General features: G+C 40.7%; 1 protein-coding gene across 1 annotated transcript in view; it reads left to right on the plus strand.

The window, feature by feature from the left end:
• cpne5b (copine Vb) overlaps nucleotides 1-15,258 on the plus strand; it is a 181,361-nt gene that overhangs the window by 119,740 nt on the left and 46,363 nt on the right. The window contains exons 8-9 of the mRNA XM_049584227.1: nucleotides 10,415-10,518; nucleotides 11,955-12,059. Coding sequence (XP_049440184.1) covers nucleotides 10,415-10,518; nucleotides 11,955-12,059 — 209 coding nt within the window. The remainder of the gene's footprint in view (nucleotides 1-10,414; nucleotides 10,519-11,954; nucleotides 12,060-15,258) is intronic.

Consider the following 15,258-nt stretch of genomic DNA (forward strand, 5'->3'; position numbering starts at 1 on the left):
ATTTGTCTCACTTCATGAGTTGAGCATCATTAGAATAATGAGCAAAGGAAGAACAGCTAAAGTTAGTAAACTGAGGTCATGGCAAAACTGATACCATCAAATAATTATCTTAGCTAAAAAAACAAGGTCACTGTGCCCTTTTTCAACTTGTTTACAGTGGTCCTCACAATCTCCATCGGCAGAGGAAAACAGGCAGCCCTAGATGACCAATCCCATTTTTTGCATTCCCCACATGGTAATCGAGATTCCACATGGCAGCGCTAAAAATAAATATTTCTGTGTACATGCACCATTTAAGATTACATGCACCATTTTTTTTTTCTACACCAAAATTATGTTTTACTGCACCATTTGGTGTGATGTACCTGTGAGTTGGCAGCCCCGCTGGCGTATCCTCATACAAAAGTTTGTATAATATCTTAATTAAATGCACAAACAACAGTTTGTATGATATCTAACAAATTGTGCTTCAAGAATGATGTTGTCATGTTATGTATTTACCATAATGTTAGATATCTAACGTAAAGTTACACAGGTTAGGTTTAGGAGAAGACACATGGTGATGACATACTAGGGGTGCAAATCAACAGTTTCATCACAATGCAATATTATATCGATTCTTTGGGCAACAATACAAAATTTGCCGATATTACAAAGTCTGCCATGATATGATTTTGATTCGATGTGATTCAGGGGCCTGTGATCGATATGAAACGATATTATCTGCCCATTTAACACAGTCTGTTACAGAAGAAGCTGCCACCCTTTTCTTTTTTGCTTTTGGCCATAAAAGATAAAAACAACACATAAATAATGCAGATAATTGTAACCGCTTCAGTGCAGTGAAGTTTAATTTAAACTGACTCCACTAACAAACATAAAACAGCACATGGAATAAGTTAACCTTCAGGGCTTTCTGACAGAAAGACTGTTCTGGAAGAAATCTTTTCATTCTTACCCAAACCATCATCTTTTTCATGTAACTTCAGGGCTGTCTGGCTCAAAGCCCTGAAAGCAAACTTCTCCCAACAGCCATAAAACATGGATTAACAAAAACATCATTTAACAAAGGTATCAAATTCAGGTTCACAGACAAAACGATTGTTTTTTGCTAATCACCCACATTAGCTTGAGCATGTTCACATTGCATAAATTAGCCTAGCGGCTAGCAGACTTTTTCTTCTACTTTAGCTTAACAGATTACATGGAACGTTATTATTTTTCTTTCTCACCGGTGGTTTAAGTCACTGCATCTCCTGACAGAAGAGTTAGGTTGAATTTTAGCCTGCATGCACATTTTATCAGCCAAACATTGTTGAAACAAAGCAGCTAATGTTACTGTAGCAACATTAAAACATTAGAATAACTCAAAAAAGTTCACTTGGTTTCACACAGGACATGTACACCAATCTCCGGGTTGAAAGTCCTGTGATTGCTTGACCCATCCACCATCTGAACCTGCCTCTTTACACTGACTTTCCCTCTTTATACTACTTCCTTATTTACTCTCGTCAGCACATTAGTAACATAATCGCAGCCTTCAAAAATTACTTGGGTTATACATGAGTGTTGGTGCCATACTTTCCATCAGTATAAATACAAACAGTGCACTAGAACTGCCTGGCCCCGCACAACATATATTCTGTATCAAGTAGAATGCATTAGTGCGTGCACAGCTCAAATTTTACATATACTACCGTGCATGTGCAGGTGGTATTGTGACCTCTGGAAACCTCGGGTTGCTGTGAACTGAATACAAACTGGATATGAATATTTCAGCAAGTGTTCCATGTTGCATGACCCTGCACTCTCTACGTGACACACTTACTGTATTTTAATTATTTCTCAGTGCAATGCCAAAGGTTACAACAGATTCACCAACCAAATGCAGGGTGGAAGAAAACATTTCTGATAATTTTGAATGAACTGATTCCCACAACAACAATGACAACAACAGCTTTGATACATCTGAACCATATGGGCAGAATGCCACGAGAGCTCGAGGAACAGAACTGGTAATTAGGATGTTTTCTTCATTTTTTCAAGTTTATGAGGCGTGCAGTAAAGTAATCAATGTAAGTTTATTGAAACATTTCTCCAACTCCATGTGCTGGTTATTAAAAGTTTTGGCAGCCATCTAAACACTTCACTATCAAAATATTGAGTTACATAAATTTGATTAACTCCCACTTGAAAACACTATCAACACACAAAGCAACCGGTTTCTGGGGGTGGTTATAGCATTGTGTAAATACAACATTTTTGGGGGGGCTTCACTGTTGAGCAGCCTTTCAAATTAACAGTAAACCTACCTGCGACAGTAAACCCTGATCCTGCAGGTTTTTTTGACAACTACAACAGAAGATACAAACTTACAGTTAAGCCTGATGATAACAGCATCTCAATTTCATAAATGAAATTCTCTGAAAATACTGACTGCCTGCTCCTGCCCACAGTATAATAATTACACTGCATTACTGAATCCTATAGGACCAACGGGGTCCCAGTCGAGCTGCAGCTCTAGCAAAGCAATCTAAGTCTGGTTCATGAGGGATTTTTTTCTGCTAACATATTTGCAACAGGGTATGAGCAGAGCAGTGTGGGAGCAGAGCATTGCAATTTTGCCTGGAGCGTATCTCTGTGTTCCCCCTCGCTCCAAGATAAAGCTCCATCACACGTACAAGAGGATTTTTCCTTTCGCTTTATTTGCACAAATTTAACTGCCGTACTGTTTTGGAGTCCATATCTTCTGGCCACCAACAGCCAGTGGAGATGTTCCACCACTGAGTGTCTGACTCTGTGTGTAAAAGAAACTCCTTTTATCTTTTTCCCCTTCTGTCTTCAAGGCCGTCTACTTTTTTGACTTTTGATCGCATATTTGATCAAACACTCTCATTTGCTTCACACGACCACGTCTGCTCGCCTCACTTCCTGCGCTTCCATTCACTGCCTTCTTTGATGCCTCTAAATTTCACTTCCCATTGTGCAATAAATCTGAAAGGCAGCATTCACAGCGTTTGCTATAGAGCAAACTGGAACAGGTTCTGTTTTAGGGTGAGCGGAGAAACAAGTGGGATGAAGAAAATATCAAACGTAGAAAACAGAAAACCTGGAGCAGCTGGGAGTGGAGCGATTAGAGGATGCGGGTGGGAAGTGGGTAGCAGGAATTGCTGATGCTCCATTCCACTCACGTACGGTGTTTGGCAATCCTTATTAAATGCTACAAGACAACATAAATCACAGATTTCGTATCCTGTGGCTTTAAATCAAGCAAGGAAAAGGGGAAGTTCGCCCAGGCAAGGAATTATCTATCTGTGGAGCTACACATGTAACAGAATGCATAATCACTGAGGACCATGTACTGTATGCTACACATTGTAAATCTGAGTGTGTAACTGAACACACAGGGAGCCACCATACAAACAGCAGGGAGTCATTTGCCATTGCTTATCATGTTAAGTCCAGCTCCCCCCTCTTCTTTACTTGGTCCTTTAATTGAGTTACCGCCTCCCTTTTTGCCTTTGCCGTACATCTTTTTCCCCACATTTAACCCCAAGAGACAAAAGCACAGTGGCTCATACTAATTTATGCCTATCTAATTCCATTGTAAGTGCACTGGTTTGGTACTTATGCTACACTTTTATTACCTGCTCACGATTTCTTCTGTCTTAATTAGTGCGTCTATAACTCTTTCTGCAGTAACACACACACACACACTCTCTCTCTCTCTCTCTCTCTCTCTCTCTCTCTCCCTCCTGGCTGTCACAAACACTCCTTCATTACTCCCCTGAGGGTGTGAATGTGTCTCTACCTAGCCTGGCCCCCCTCTTTAAATATTGATACTCTGATTCTCTCCATATTAGCAAATGGCTGTTGATCACAGACCTTTGCAGGAGTGTGTGTTCGTGCAACAGAACCTTAATGAGGCAGGAGCAGATGAATATTTAATATCTCCAACACATTCCATCACCATAAATGCTTTTATGTGCCCATTAGCCCCGCAGAGATTTCCTGGTGTGTCCTCCCTCTCGCTGACTCAGTGCAGCAACGTTGCCAAATTCTGCTGCTTCAAATACCAAAACCTGCGTTTACTTTGTGGGCAAAGACAAGCAAGTTCATTTAGTTCCTGTAGAGCAAACCCAGTGATCCCTTGTGTTTACAGTTAATAACTCTTTGTTATGTTGAAGTGATATGAATGATAGTATTGGTGGATCGGTTGCTTTAATCCATTTTGGCCCAGTTGGGTGTAAGAAGCAGCACTAATTGAGCTTTTATAATGTTGTCACTTATCAAAATGATATATTGTTATGAGAGTATGATGCGGATTTACGGTTGACTTTAATTGTTAAACACAGATGGAAACGGCAATTAATTTAGTAATGGGTTTTGTTCAGGAAATTGCAGTTCAATTTATCATCTTATCATGTTATTATACCCAATTAAATGGTTTTTATTCTCCTCCTGAAAATTAAACACATCCTGAAAACCTTTTTTCCAATTAGAATAAATATGCTGTGCTTAAAGTATAAACAGACAACTTTTCAACTTCCTCCTTCTAAAAGTTTCCAAGTGGTATAATTGTTGCCATCGCAGAGACAACCAGGTCACTTTCTGTTTTCCTCAGAGTGCAGTAACTACCAACAACACAGGGCACACTGCATTTTGTTTCCCACGGTTACTTTGATTGTTCCACTGTCCGTCATTTCCACTACTGGAGATTGTAACTGCAAAAAACTTATGTTGATACTCTTCTGTAACTGGGGATAGATACTAATGACTCACATAACAAAAGCGCTATCGTCTTCCTTTTTTGGTTGCACAATTGTTGACACACTTTCTTTGTATCATAAATGGAACCTTCATTTTCTTGGGAGATCGATCTTGGTGACTGACAGAGCTGCATAGTGAAAATGAGGCTGCAGGGTACCAATCTAAATGCAGATGGTTTCATTATTCTATAACCATTATATTGTGCAATCAACATTTACTTCATAATAACTTAAAGCCCAAAACCTCTATCTTCTACTTCCACTTTAACAGTGACATGGTCTATGTGGCCACACAAGTTAAACTCCATTTCACTCAGGGAACGCTAGATAAACAAAAACAGTGAGGTTGCAGAATCTAAAACGCTCCTTCAGGGACACTCGGCTGATGCAAAAACTTGCCATAATGTTACCACTGAGCTTGCCTTTGATCTGTTGTAGTGGGTAAATCCCTGAGAGCCCTTGCTGCACACTTGCTAAGTGATTTAACATTTATCAGCAGCCATTAATTTGAATTAGCGGCTCTGTTTACTGTTACTGTTGTGACATAACTGACAAACTGGCATACAGTTACTAATGAACTTGGTCCTTAAACTGCATGGATGCACTCTCTATTGTAGAATTCATCACTGTTCTCACTGTCCATCTTTATATCATACCTTTACTTTATGCACATGTGGGTGCCTGATAGTGAGCTTGAATATACTGTATGCATATACAGGCATGCACATAGTGTGCAGGCAGGGTGCAGTGGGACATCAGACAGGAAAAATAATACATTTTTAATATGTGGCTTAACTAAAGGGCTGCAATCTTACTTTACTGCAGTGAATCTGGCACACTCAGCCTTGGGAGTGATGTAAATCTCAGTCCTTGGATAGTTGAGCCACGCAGAAAACTGCTGGGCTGGGCTGTTTGTTTAAACACTTTTATTAGATGCAAGGACAAACATTTTTCACAATATGCATCTTATTGAAAATCTATGTGTGCTGCAATCCAAGGACTGGATTTTTAAACTTGAACACTGCTTTCATGTGTACAGAGACTAAAATGTCACAGTGAGTACTTGTTGAAGTTGGGTACTTGTTGAAAATAGAAAACACACAAACACACTGCAGGGACAGAAAACAGAGAGCGACGTAAATGAAATCTGTTGCTACAGCAGATATTTCTACTGTCACATATTCAGATGACATAAGCATTCAACTGCCTGTGTGTCAATCATGGCTGCTAGCATTCCCCAGGAGGATTAAGGGAGTGTTTTAAAGAGAATGAAACAGAGTGAGACTTCTGTGTAGGAGGGATGTGTCAAATGGCAGACATGTGGAGTGTGTGTGTGTCCTTGGGGTGAGAGCAAGAATACAGATAAAGTTCCTCTCGCTGCCGGAGTGGAGTGGATGTGATCATGAGTGTGTCAGAGGGAAGTGTGTGTGCAGCACTGTGCCTGGCTGTGTGTGATAAAGACACAGAGAGGACGCTGTGGCAAGATGCATACAGGAATTAAAATGGGCATTGGCATATGTGCAGAGAAACACTCCTGCTCTCACTCTCGCACAGTCTGTCACACTTGCAACCTCGCACACATTCTTTTGCTGATTTGCCTCTCGGCACGCAGCCAGAACACAAGGTGCAAGCTGCAACATTAAAAAGCTATTAAGCTATCATTAGTGGCACCATGGCTGCCCAGTGTAAGGCCTCCAGCCCTGACAGCAACAACAATCTACTGTTATAGCGTCTGAACATACTGTAATGAACCCACTGTGTTTCAGAGATTAGCCACAGCCAATACGCTACAGATAAGTCGAGGTCCCTTCCCTGCACTGCCACCACAAAAGGAGAGCCCAGAGCAGGGAGGGGTAATAGTAAACAAGCAGTACACACCTCAACAGCAGCAAAGTGATTTATATTTGGGGTTGGTATAAGCGCTACATTTCATGATAAACAACTGGTGGAGAAAATGCACATTCAGGCTTATTTGTGTGTGTGCGTGTGTTAGAGAGAGAGAGAGGGTGGGGGATGTAAAAATTGGTGTGCAGTGAGAATTAATCTCCCAGGATCTGCTGCTGGTCTTTGATTTATTCAAGGTAAATAAAATGTTTTTATGTTGTTTTGTTAGTTAGCCTTGGTTCACCTTCAGACACCGTTAATTCTTCATAAATACCACTGTGCATAAAGAATGTGAACTGATTGATTGCTGCCAAGCCAGTGATGATGGTACAATCCAAATCTAGTCATTAATTGTAAAAACGCGACGGCGTTTAATACTGCAATCATTTCGTTTGGGAGTCCAGGTGATGATATTAAAGGACACACTCTGATTAAATCTGGTCGCATAAAGGGCAATTTCTGAACAGCAGAGAAGCAAAATGAGGAAAACACACAGTAATGAGGAGCTGCTGTGGAGAGGATAGCTTTGTTTTAGTCTAATTAATGTTACTTGAGTCAGGGCTGAAGACTACAAGTTTGGAAATGAAAAAATGGGGTTTGTGGAGTTAAAAATAAGAGAGCTTATTAGACCTCTGCAGCCTGCCCGGGGCTACATTAGCACCACACAACACATCCACGTTTCTGACCAAACTGGTGCTGGTTGACATGTATTGTGGGTAATGTAGGCACTCGGCTTTGATGAGGAAGAAGACTGGGTGGGGAGGAAAGAGGATTTCTCTGGTTCAGCATCATAAGCCCCCCAGAGTTATTGGCGTGTAATACTTAATTGTTGGAGCACGATATTTGCTGTATGATCCGTAACCATTAGTTAAAAATGTATTCAAAAGGAAAATGTACCGTAAATCAACTTTTTTTTTTACCACTAATAAATAGGTAGGGCAAAAAGAAAAATTTTCAAGGCTAAGTCATACAAATATATCTAGAATATAATTTTAGTGGATAATATAATGGGGATTAATCATGATAAATAACAGAAAGTATGTGATTAATATCATTTGCAACCTTAATTTAGAGGCAGGCTAATCGCTAGGTTTTTAAAAATATGATGGATTCATCTTAAAATTCTTTGCTTAGTAACTTCTGAAGCAAAAACTTAAGCTATAATTTATATCTAACTAAATTATATTTTATATAAATGAAACCCTAAAGTTCTGGATATCGTTCTACAGTAAACTGAGGAGAATATGAAGTGAATCATTGTGTTATTTGGCTAAAACAAAAAGTAAAGCAGCCCTCAAAACACATTTGAAAAACACAAAAAAGCCCAAAGCAGAAACTGTGCTTTGTGTTTGATGTTTGATGTGAGGCTGAAGCATTCTTGAAGTATGTGATGATTTCCAGATGCTGTGACAGGTATCAGAAGAGGTTAGCTTGATGACCATTACTCATGTTAGAATAAGAGCTGGTAAGCAGCTGGCACTAATGTTAGCAGGACCGCAGGTGGGTGGATACAAGACTATGTTAAAGGATTACAGTGCCTACATACTGGAACACACACACCATTAGGCTGTGTTTATAGATAAAGCTAGAGTGTATGGCAGGCTGATTGCCAGTAGTTCACAGAGTGGAGGCCAGTGACATTCACACAACACAGACTTAAGAAATGGAGTCACAAGTCTACGCCCACATCCTGATACAAATAAGTGAAAAGTATTTTTCCAAAAATATTAACATAGTATAATGTGATTAAGTAAAAAGTTCTCCAAGTCTCTATCTGTACGGGATGTACACTGTCTGTAATTGTATGGTGTGTTTGAGCAAATACTGGACATTGAGTATGATTGTTATACCCACAAACATACAGCAACATTGCACAGCAATTGCCTCCAGCCATTAGGTGATGATACATGGTGGCTGTGATGCGACATGTTGACATTAAAAAGTTTAAAATAATGGCAGTGAACATTCATTAGCTGTTCTATTTAATCATGTTTGAACTTTGAATACTCCACATCAGCTTGTGCTAAATTAAAATCACAGTTACCCCACTGGGCGGCTGTGGCTCAGAGGTGAAGGGGGTCGTCCACCAATGGGAAGATCCCCGGCTGCTCCAGTCTGCATGGTGAAGTATCCTTGAGCAAGATACTGAACCCCAAATTGTTCCTGATGATGCCTCCTACCTTGTATGGCCACCAGTGTATGAATGTGTGTGTGTGCGGGTGAATGTGACTCGTAGTGTAAAAAGCGCTTTGAGTGGTCGGATGACTAGAAAGGCGCTATACAAATGTAGGTCCATTTACCATTTGCAGGTCCATCACTTCATTCACATTGGTATAGAAGGACAATTGAAATACTACTCAACCTGAACCTTTATTGAGCTGTACTTGTTACCATTGGTGAAAGTACAACTGGGCTTGCAGTTGAGGCTGTCTTAATATTGAATACTCAATAAAGTTGAGAACAACAACAGAAATATCTGCAGGTAAAACAATGGGATTCTGAGATGTCATCTGCGCAGACAGATTCAGGTGACAACACGGCCTCCAGCTCTACCATCAGGTTTCGCAGTAAATGCTTTGCTCTGTTAGTAGTAAAGGTTAAGGGTGGGAATCACCAGAGGCTCCACAATACAATATTATTGCATTTTAAATGTGTTGCAACATGCTAAGTATTGTGATAAAATATAATGCAATATATTAAGATCCATTACGTTTTTTCAACTGTAAATTATGACCCCAAAGGAAAACTTTGTCAAGATTTGTATTATATAATAAGATATGTTTTCAGTCTGTTCATCTCACTTCAGTCACTTCAAAATGTGTGTAATAGACTGAAAAAGCTATTGATTTTATTATTCAAGTAGGCTACCTATAGTTTAATTTGTATTTGTAATATTATTTTTTTGTTTGTTTGTTTGTTTTGGGGTTTTTTTGTTTTTATTTGTTTTTTGAGTATGTGTGCGTGTGTGTAAAGAGGGTGGGCTAAATAAGCTTCAGCTTCAGCCTACACCTTTTCGGTCAATATGTACATATTACTGTGAATGAACTATGCATATTTTGAGATGTAAGACCGAAATAAATTCATTCATTCATTCATTCATTCATTCATTCATTAATAATTTATGTAATGAAAAAAATCAATACTTAGCACATCGTGACGATATGATTTTGCTACACAAAAATATCCCAATACTATGCTGTTTCGCACAACCCTAGTAAAAATATTTTAAAAAGCAGCATTTTTTGATTTTAAGTTATCTAACTGCTGGTTTTCTGTCACAATAATCACAGCCTCACAGATCTGCTACTGTGGCTATTACTGCAGTCTTTGTAAGAGTGGATCAGTGTGCCCACATGCTTACCTAGAGCTAACCTATTTGCCCTAATGTACTTGTCGCTCTAATGTAAATTTAATAAAAAAGTCATGAAAAAGCTTCTCTATAGCTCATTGGAAAAATAAGATCTTCACAGTAGGCCAAGAAATATAAATTAGGGTAAACACGCATGTATACACACATACTGTAGGTACAAACAGACTAATGTATTCATGCGGCATTCATTATCTTATTGTGTGATGCACAGACAGCTGACTCCATCTCCTGTCCCATTGTAAGCTGTGAAGATAAAAGAGAAGACGTACAGGAAGGAAAGCATAGGCCACATAAATAATACCTGCTGTTCTTTAATCATGAAGAACTTATGCCCTTCCCCCCAGCATCCTATCTCATACTTCTCTCCCCACATCTCTATGCATACCTGCAGGACAGCGCCACTATGCAGTTCTGTGCCAACAAGCTAGACAAGAAGGACTTCTTTGGCAAGTCGGACCCTTTCATGGTCTTCTACAGGAGCAACGAGGATGGAACGTAAGTGCCTGATGTGATTTTGTTTTGTCATTCCTAGTGTTTGGAAATAGGTTGGTGCAAGTACTGGTGCTGCCAGTGGATGAGGAAGCTCCCCTGAGACAAACATATTGCACTGAGATGCAGTCCTGGCACGGTGAAGTAACTGCTCTCAAAAACCACACTCAAAACAACAGATGCTGAATTTTGTGTTACAAGCTCTCCAAAGTCCACGGTAAGGAAACAGTCAGATATTAGGTTGCTTTTCTTATAGCAGGATAAATTAACTCATATGCGAGCCTGGAAAATCTGCTTTAAAAAATTAGTTTTGAAGTACAATATCATAAAGGTTACAGTAACATAATAAAGAATTCAGATGGAAACCATATGGGGAAGAGAAAGAGGCATAAACAGAGGGAACATTAGAGGAGATACAGCAGAGAGGGATGAGAATATATGTGAAGAGAAGAGCTGCAGTGGTTACTGAAGCATGCACAAGTTAAGAGGCTGCATACAGAGGCAAGTATCCTGTTCACAACATAACCACAATTCCCATGACAATACCTTACATAAATGACTCCAGGAGGACAAATAGGAACGAGAGGCAATTAATGTAGAAAAACATAAAAGCAAAGGAAAAAAACACAATCTACATTTTCCATCAATAGTGAAGCCGCTGTCACTTTCTGAGGCAATTCACGTAGGGGTGAACAGCACTCCCCTATCTCCTCACGCCTTCCCAGAGTGCTGTTCATCCTCCCAAGGGGCTGTGCAGTTGTGGCAGCGTCAGCCCAACCTAGCCGAAGATGCTTTAGCAAGTGCTTCATTAACTGTCTTCCAGCTTTTCTCAGGTTTTTTTTTTTTTTTTTTTTTGGATACATAACAGGGTGGGAAATGGATCCCTGCAGATGTGCTAGAAGTATCGGTTGTTGGTGCCAGAGGGGGGTACAAATTAGAGGCCTGTGCAGCAAAAGGACTAACAGGGTTTTAAAAGGCTTGAGGCACTTAGTGAAGCACAAGTAATCCAAGGCTTTGGGTTAAGAAAAAAAAGTGTGATACGCCTTGTTGCTTTTCGAGAGGATATTCGAGGGGTATGTGATAGGAATTTATGTGGCTCTGCTCTGCGAAGCATTGCAGATATCAGAGAAGGCCATTTGCATATCATTGTCACACTCTTGGTCAAGGGAAATGGTTTAATAGCCAGACTGAAATATCAATTTATTCTCTGTGGTATGAAACACAATATAGCTGGGAGTCAGGCCAAGTGGTAAACAAAGCTGGGTACAGCTCTATTTAAAGCATCTCTCGTGCCACTGTAGGATTTCACAGTCTTTCCTGTTACCTCTGTCTCTTCCGTTACATGCCCCTCCCCTTATTTGCATATTTATCTCTCTCCCTGGTGTTTGTAATCAACAAATAATATTTCTGTCTCTGCTTCTGTCCTCTTTCTCTTCCCCTAGGTTTACTATCTGTCATAAAACAGAGGTGGTGAAGAACACATTAAATCCAGTGTGGCAGCCTTTCACTATCCCAGTACGAGCGCTCTGCAACGGAGACTACGACAGGTACAGTGCAATCTCCCCCTCTTCTTGACACCGTCTGATCCCCACAGCTGCTGTTTATCCTCTCACTGCTGCTTTTGGCACCATTTATCCCCTCTATCTCTGGCTTATTCCACACACAAACACAGAAACACTTGCACACACACTTTGAATAGTCGACAATATTGACGTCACTGACATCGTCTTCCTTCATTGATTTCTGTTGGCTCAATCTATTGAGTGCCTTCATGGCTCTAATCAAAATCTCTCTGACTGACAAATTGCTTACTGATGGTGGACATTACACCCTTAGTGTTGATGAGTTAAACCAGCAGAAATCAATACCAGTTCAACATGGTGTAGTGTTAAGCCTCCTGTTCTTTCTATTGTCACATAATTTCTGCTGCTGTGTGCCTCTGTATATTGATCTTTGCTAGAGTAGCATGGAACAGGCACAATGAGCCTTTCTAATCTCCAGTGACCTTCCTGCAGTGTTACTGTTATCAGTGCTATTCTCCTGAGATATAATCTGAGTGATATATACCGATCAGCCACAGCATCAAAACCACTATCAGGTGAAGTAAATAACATTGATCTCGTTACAATGCAATGTTCTACTAGGAAACCTTGGGTCCTGACATTCATGTGGATGCCACTTGACACACACCACCCACCTAAACACTGTTAAAGACCGAGAACACCCCCTCATGTCAATGGTATTCTATAATGGCAGTGGACCACCCAGCAGGACAGTGCGCAGTGCCACACCACAAAAACTGGTCAACAGTGGCCTGAGGTACTTGACAAAGAGCTCGAGGCATCGATTTGATTGAGCATCCATGGAACATACAGGTCAAAGCCAAGGCCAAGCCACGGTGGGGCCTCTGACCCATCAAGGCATGGACACAGGAACTCTGGGGATGGCCTGTGTTGTCTGGCACCAGAGCACTGGCAGCAGATCCTTTGAGTCCCGTAGCTTGCGAGGTGAGGTACAAGCATGTCCCATCAGAATGATCAGATTGTTTACTAAACCGTTGCCCAAAACAGGGGTTTACCAAAGCATTTGCAAACCCCAAAATACCATAGCAAAAGTTCAAGGAATGAATGTGCTAAGGTAACCTGCATATATCAACATGTCTGGCTAACCAGCTGGCAAACCAAGCGCTACTTCCAAGGCCATGGAGTATTCGGCTACATTATTCTGTGGGGTTACAGGTTACAGGGTATGTTGAAAAATAAGTCTTGTTCATGGCAAGCACACCTACTGCGTCCTCTGTCCTGGGTGCTACTAATGAGTGTAAGCGAAAGATCTGATCTTGCTGCCTAGACTGCTAACATTCTTGCTTAAAGTGACCCATATCTGACATCAGTGTGAATGGATCTCTGCCCTGAAATGCATCAAATGCAATGAATAACGTCACTCACGTTCGATAGAACAACAAAAAATGTCACATTCATGAAACAGGCATTTGGGGGCAAAATGAATGACAGCAGTAAAAGTGTTCATCTCCCGAATGATCACCATGGTAGGAAGGTCTGATGATGTCATTCTGCATAATAATTAGCCATGTGCTTCGTTTGGGAGAGTGTGCAGTGTGTTTTTGGAGAAATGGCGCTTCAGAGCAATATGGACATCTGTTGCCGGGATAACTGGCTATCTTATGAATAGGCTGTCAGTCCACTGGCTTTATTAGCACTGCTGGTAGTTGTGCAGAGAAAGAGGTGTGTGCAGCTGGGAGAGGAGTCAGGAGTGGTAGGCCCACAATGTGGATGGTTTCACGGTGGAAAAATTCCTCCAAAACTTTCGGATGTCCAGGGTTAGATTAATATCTCTGTTGGCGCCTCATAACAACATTGTCTCAGCATGTAGGCAAGCTGCCCCGTCAGAAAACGTCTGGCAGTCGGGCTCTATCAGCTGGCGACTGGGGCAGCCTAATGCTATGGCAGCCTTCTGTAGTAAGGGCTCCATCATTGCATGATGAGCAATCTGCTGCTGTGCAATAAAGTATAATGTGGAAAAACCATGGATGTATGGGAAAACATGTGAACTCCAATATCACCGTTCTCACTGCAGTCGTATAACCAGTGAATGGATATGTATCAGATTTAGGACCACATATGAAAGTGGCCCACATTTGACTGGTACGAAAAATGGGATTTCTATGGCCGCAATACTCTGAAATCTTGTAATGTGAACATAGCCTGTAGCTTTAGCATTATATCAGGTGTGTAGCCATCAAGTACATCTTTAAAAACCATTCACAACATTGTCCTTTTCAAATGAGTCAGTTGGACACATTAAAAAGTCAGCTGGAGACAGAGCGCCTTATGATCCGACTTACTGGCAGTTGATACTATCTGCTTGTGATAGTTCTTATTTCAAGCACGTTATCTTTGTAAACTGCAAAAACCGAAAGCTTGCCATTAACAGTCAGTTGAATGTTATCCACACAGAATAAATGATATTAGGAAAGTTGATATGAAGGAATAAGATAAGAATACCCTAAGTATAATTTGATCTATTCATCATTGCTGTGCTTTTACACTTCAGCCCTAGAAAACAGTGGATCACAATACCGACTAAATATCTAAAATAATGATGGGTTGCTCTTCCCAGTTGGCACATAATTAATGTTGACATGTTGTGTCAGAGGGGATATAAATTCATTTTTCTCCCAGCTTATCTGCCTACTTCTAATTTAAAAGACAGTGCCGGGAAGAAAACAAGCTAAATCATGAAGGAGTTGTGAGGGAAGATGAAAAAGGAGTGACAGATTACTTTTGTGGGGGGAGAAATATTTCATGTGGCATACTGTATCTTTTTTCTGCCTCTCCGTCTATTCTCGTCTCTCCCTCACAAAAGGTGTCTGTCCTGTCTTCTTTGTATGCAGTCAAACTCTAATTACTGAGAATGCTGAGAACCCCATGTGTGCTCAGAAAACTGAGATAAATCCCAAACAGACAGACGGGAACAAAGCTACCGAGGGGGGTTGCCTCAGGAAGTATTTGATACTTGGGAAATATCAGGTGAATTTGTGCGAGGCAGCCAATCACACATGAGCTTGAGAAGGGGTCACTACCCTGTCAGAGCCAATCATACACAAGGGACTGAGCTGGCCATCAAAAGTTCTTCGTTCCTATGCCATGAAACATGCACACGCACATGCCCACACCTAGAGTATAATAAAATGTGACAAGCCACGAGCTGAAACAGCCTGAAATT

Source organism: Epinephelus fuscoguttatus, linkage group LG1, assembly GCF_011397635.1.
Source record: "Epinephelus fuscoguttatus linkage group LG1, E.fuscoguttatus.final_Chr_v1".
Taxonomy (NCBI): domain Eukaryota; kingdom Metazoa; phylum Chordata; class Actinopteri; order Perciformes; family Serranidae; genus Epinephelus; species Epinephelus fuscoguttatus.